The 5944-nt window shown below is 27.6% G+C and overlaps 1 protein-coding gene across 1 annotated transcript; it reads right to left on the bottom strand.

Moving 5' to 3' along the window:
* Positions 1-3317: 3317 nt before the first annotated feature.
* Positions 3318-5579, bottom strand: LOC120083526 (transcription factor BEE 3-like). The gene is made up of 6 exons (XM_039039309.2): positions 5110-5579; positions 4913-5035; positions 4572-4637; positions 4402-4470; positions 4195-4272; positions 3318-3634 (listed from the first exon to the last, which is right to left on the bottom strand). The coding sequence occupies exons 1-6, from the start codon at positions 5497-5499 to the stop codon at positions 3524-3526; spliced, it is 837 nt and encodes a 278-aa protein (XP_038895237.1). The 5' UTR covers positions 5500-5579; the 3' UTR covers positions 3318-3523.
* Between the last annotated feature and the right edge of the window lie 365 nt (positions 5580-5944).

Consider the following 5944-nt stretch of genomic DNA (forward strand, 5'->3'; position numbering starts at 1 on the left):
GTAAGTACCACGGAAGTGTGTTATTCTAATTATCTTGCTAGTGACATCTTCTCCAACATATAAATTTACCGTTATTGTCGGGAAGATCAGGAGCATTTTTCTGTACATAGATATTTGCATCAACCATTTTCATAGCAACAAATAATTTTCTATATATATATATTGGGAAGCAAAATAATAAAGCAAAATTGAATTGGATTATGACAACCCACCAACCAAAATCAAGATGGAAAGAAAGAAAGAAAAAGTTGATGGGTAATGTCTGAATTTAGAGTGGGATCCTTGAACTTGACCATTTTAAGCATATGGAACTAAAAATTTTGTTAGGGAACACTTATGATTCTCCAAAATATTTCTATAACAACTTTATCTCCTTGTTCATGCATACTCCAGAAACACCAAGTTAAAAGTAAAAATCAGTCAAATATATATATATATATATATAGACAAGAGAAGAAAGATCTAGTGGGAAAGACATTCATCAACCCTTTTTTCTTTCATGTTTAGAGATCATTATGCCCTATTATTATCTTTTAGAGTCTTTTTGTTTTGGCTCATATTCAACTTTTCCATAATGATCTCTTTTCAAATGACATGAACTTAATAATTCTCATCAACGCAATCATTTTTTTAGCTTTTTTTTTTCTTATATTAATCGGAAAACATTGTAAATAAATATTTGTCAATTTAATTTACTTTGGAATGATAGTTTGATTATATATATATAATACTAATATAAGAAAAGTCAACTTGAACATAACTCAATTTGTCATTGAAATATATTATCAACCAAGAATCAAAGGTTTTGAATATGTTATCCAATATCCATCATGACGGCCTAATTCTAAACCAAAGATTAAAATATTAATGTTGATGTCAAATTTTCTATTTTTATAGTTATATCAACATCGAAGAATAATACTCCTATGTAAACAAAAAAAAAATATTTAAATTAATAATTAAGTTATTTTCACTTTCAGAATCAAGTTAATATAACTTACCATTAGAATTTATATACATAATATAAATTAATTTTTTATGTTTAATTCTTAGGTTAAATCAAGTTTAGTCCCAAATCTTTAAAGTTTGTGTCTATGTGGTTCTTAAATAATACTTTCGCTTTTGTATTTTCAATAGGTACCTATATGTTCAATTTTGTATAAAATATACCATTAATCTATTTAACATATTTTAAAATTCATAAACTTAACAAACACATAATTCAAAACGTAGATTACAATTAGACACAAAATCCAATTTATATTTAATAAATCAATTAGTTTTTTTTAAAAATATTCTAGAGACCTAATGACAATTTAAATTGTAGAAACTATTCGACATTATATTTTTAAAGCTAAGAAGCCTATTAGACATTTTTCTTAAAACAAAATTAGGGTTTTCTTTATACACAAACTTAAAGTTAACGGTTAAATTTATATTTTAACTTATTTTTTATGTTTCATGTATATTTCTATGAAATATGAGAGAGATATTGATTGATTCATAATATTACCGTTGATGCACTTAAAGCTTAAACTCTCCACTTTATCATACTATATATCAATATATCGATAGATATTGTAATTTTTTTTAATAATTTTTCAAAAGATGTCCAAGGTGCAAAGTAGCATATAAAATATGTAAGTCCAAATTTGCCCTCAAAGTTAATTGATGATATTACATTTACATCTTTTCAATCAAAGGGAAAAATTAAAAGAAACATAGAGACCAATAAGATATGTTGAAAATCCAAATATAATAGTTTGGTAATATACTTTTTCTTTCACCACATGGATGTTCTCTCATCAATTATTTTGGATACAATGCATCCATCCCTTTACAAAAACAATGGAATTAAAATTATGGAGAAAGAGATAATAATTGTTGGGAAAAATAAAACCTTTAAATATGAATATATATATATATATATATATATATTAATATAAATCATTAAAATTGATGGAATTTGGAAGAATCAATGAGAGATTTTATATTTGGTGTCGACATGTGGGATCTCAAGGGGCTTAGCTTTTTGTCCAAACAGGATTTCCACAACCGACTTGTCGTTCGCAATAAAATTTTGGTTCCCTCGTTTTTGGCTTTTAAATCCCTAATTTTTCTGCAACCCACTTTGCTTCTAATGTCTTGTTCAATTTGTCACTCCCAAAAGGAATTTTGTCATTTTCACATTTTTGCCCACACATTTGGTTCTTTTTGCTATTTCGTTCTTTAACCCTTTGTATTTTTTCCCTTTAAATTATTCAAAAGTCCAATTTTTCTTTTCTTTTCTTTTTCTACAATAAGTGGGACAAGGAGACCGAACATCTAAACTCGAGGTCAATAGTATTTTATGCCCCGTTGATACTCATGTTAGCTATTCAAAAGTTCTATTGTATTATTAGGACAACAAATGAAATTCAATGTTTATTGGAGATGATATAACTTTATAGGAGTTCATACTCAAAATCTCATATTCTGATATCATGTGTTAAATCACTTATCAATCTAAAAGATTAAGCTGATAGATAGGGTAAATTTAACATTATATTACCACTCTAATGTAAGATTATCGAATTTTGTTTTTGAAACAATATTGGATCTTTTCCATTTGAAACTTTACGAGAAAAAGTTTGTACTAATCAAAATGTTCTTATTGGAGACTACTTTTGCTTTTGTCAATGGAGGTGATTTCATTTTAACCATTTTCAAAATCATTCTAAGACATGTTTTTAACTATTTAAAATTAATTTCGATGATATAAAAATTGTAAATAAAAGTGTATAATTCAATATTAAATTAATTTGAATGATTAAAAAAACATGTTAAGAATGATTTTAAACATGAAAAAAAGTAATTTTAACAGTCTCAGAATCACTTTCAAACATTGGTATATTTGTAAACAGAAAAGATCCAATATTTTAATTAGAGATAGATTTTATGGTGGTGAAATTTTCAAATTTATTTTTGGTTTGAATTTTGAAGTGTATATAAAAGTTATTGACAAACCAATGAAGTTTCCAAAATCAAAAGGCACATAAAGAAATTAATTAGTAATGTTAGATCAAAATAGTTCTCAAATAAATAGCATCTTCCAAAAGAGTTATTCACATCAACAACCATGTTGTTATATGAACACTCAAAAGATCTTATTGAGGTCCAATCAAGTTAGATTATGTTCAATAATGATTTTGGAAGATATGAGAACTCAAATTTAAAGCTTTGTCTAAAGCTAAAACCCATTATTGGATTTATCACTAATGAAAATGACAATATGATTGAAGAAGAAAAGAAATGGAAATATATTGAGGAAAAAAAAAAAAAAGGCAATGTTTATAAAATTATATTAAAAAACTACCCATTACATTTATATATCCATAAAATAAATTCTCATATGTATGAGAGGTTGATTACAAGGATAAATCAATTTTAAGTATGGCTTATAAATTAAAGTGGGAACAAATATTGGTCATGGAAAAATGAAGAATAATAATTAATATAGGAGCTCTAAGCTAAGGTTGGTTGATCATATGGTGTTGAATGGCAATGTTGAATAAGAACCAAAGCTCAAGTCAAAAGGACCAAGTTGAGCTGATGCAACCAGTAATCCTCCATTTCCTTCTCTTATTTCCTTTGCCTGTTCAATTAATAAAATTACATTCAAATTTTAAATCATATAAAAGTTATTTTATACCTCTTATAAGTTCGAGAGTAATATTTTAAGATGGTTAAAATCACTTTGTCATGTTCAAAATTACTCCGAAATATATCTTTAGTCATGTAAAATTAATTTTTTGTTTAATTTTACACTTTTAAACGTTGTTTTTGTAATATTAAAATTGATCTTAAATTATTAAAAACATTTTTATGGTTTTAAAAACGATAGAAATCATTTTAACTATTTTAAAATTACTCTCAAAACATGCCTAAGTACAGTCTAGGTTGCATCTACTCCTTTGCTGTTTTTTTTTCCATACATAGTAGTAAATTTTTTAAAAAAAATCAATTTTTTAAATAAAAAATTACTATATGGCAAATGTTGATTGGGTGTTGTTCAGCTACATAATAGATGGGTGCAATCGAGATTACACTCAAATTTTTTCTTACTATATTATCCTTGATCTTTTGTAAACATTTTAGAAGGGTGAAAAAATTGGGAATTTTTTTAATATAAAAATAATTTAGTCTTTAATTTACCTTCAATTTGTCTTCAGCATCTGAGTCTGAGTTGAAGTCATGATAGGAGCTTGCAGCTGTGAGTTTCATAGAAAGAAACTGCACAAAAACAGAACAAAAAAAGAAAAACAAAAATCATAAAATTACACATTGTTTTTATTATTTTTCAAATTCCAAATGTTTTTTTGTTTGTTTTTTTTTTTGTTTTTTTTTTTTTTTGGGTTTTACCTCAACTTGATTCTGCAAAGATTGTACATAATTGATTATCTCATCCAACATTACTGCCATTCCCATTGTCTGCACAAAACAATGTAATAATAAACAAAAGTTATAAGAAACTGTGTTTGTTTTCATTTAAAGGTTGTTTGTTTTTCACAAACAACTTCAATTCTCATTACCTTGTAACAACCTGGGACAATGTCTTGCAAACATCTCAATCTTTCATTGATTTTTCCTCTTCTTATCTGTTTCAGAATAACAATGTTTTTACCTTCTTAAAAAAGCTAATAATTAAGTGTATAGCATTATTTTTAAAGAATTACAAATATAGCAAAATCTATATTAGTAATAGACTTCTATCAATATTATTATCTATCTAAGATGGTCTCAGAAAGTTAGATCTAAGTTTTGCTATATGTGTAAATTCTTTTACATTCTGTTATATCTGCTAATACTTTGAGCTTAATAACTATATTTGCAATGACAACTTTATGTTGAAAGAGTTGTTTTGCAAATTTACCCTTTCTGCTACACTGTGACTATCTGTTGCTTGACCTCTTCTGGCTCTAACATGAACCACTTCCCTCGGATTCTCGCCGTCGTTTTCGTCACCCTTTTTGGACCGCTTTCCTTTTCCAGCATTCTGCAGACATGAAAATCCCCATGAGAGTTCTGTAATTTGACAATAAAAAACCAAAAGAATGAGAATTAAAATACATTTTTTGTCTTGATCCCATTTTCAGAAATTTGAGGGGTTGAGTTGCCAGAGCTGCTTTCATATGCATCAGTTTCAAGCTTTCTTTTCTTGCTTCCATGGAGATCATTTCCAAGTGGATGGGTAGGCTCAAAAACAGGTGAACTAGGAGTGATTTGATTGGCTTGACAGAAAAATCCTTGGAAATTTTCTGCCCAATTTTCCAGGAATCTAGGAGGAGGATGAGCAACAGTTTGGTTGCTAAAGAAACTGTCATTGAACAAAACAGGAATGTTGTTGTCAAGAATATTAACTTTTGGGTTATGAAGTAGAGTTGGATTTTGGTTGGGATTATCCATTAGAGGAAAAGATGATTGATTTAAGCTTTGAAAGTTTGGAGTGAACTCAGCCATGGAGAATGTTTTAAACCAAAACTTTCAAGGCCCAACTTTGTGTTTTTGGATAATGAATTGCTCTAAAACTTCTATTTATAGTGTGAGATTAGTCTATGATTGAGTTTCTTATTCTAAATTTTTTAAGCTTTTGTAATAAAAACAATGAAAATTAAGGGTCTGGTCTTTGTTGGCCCTCTGAATAAATGGACCCCATATCTTCAGGAGGCATATCCAATAATGATAAGCTTTTGGCTCTATACTCTGTGAATATTCCTTTAACTTATCCACAAAATCCCCTGATTTAAGAATAGGAAATTTTCAACCTCTAATAACTTCATTACTTCTTCATAACAAAATATTTTCCTTAACCATCAAAGTGAAATGGAGAATGGAAGTGAGAAAACAACACAACTCGGGCCAAAAATAGCACTCCAAGACTAAAATAGGCTTAGTGGAGAGGGTT

This window comes from Benincasa hispida, chromosome 8 (assembly GCF_027475165.1).
Source record: "Benincasa hispida cultivar pf3 chromosome 8, pf3_genome.v1.1, whole genome shotgun sequence".
Lineage (NCBI taxonomy): Eukaryota > Viridiplantae > Streptophyta > Magnoliopsida > Cucurbitales > Cucurbitaceae > Benincasa > Benincasa hispida.

Coding starts and splice junctions, on each gene's coding strand:
- LOC120083526 (XM_039039309.2), bottom strand. CDS start 5,499: ATGGCTGAGTTCACTCCAAACTTTCAAAGCTTAAATCAATCATCTTTT. Junction 4,471..4,571: donor TTGTCCCAGGTTGTTACAAG/GTAATGAGAATT, acceptor TGTTTTGTGCAG/ACAATGGGAATGGCAGTAAT. Junction 4,273..4,401: donor CTTTGCAGAATCAAGTTGAG/GTAAAACCCAAA, acceptor GTTTTTGTGCAG/TTTCTTTCTATGAAACTCAC.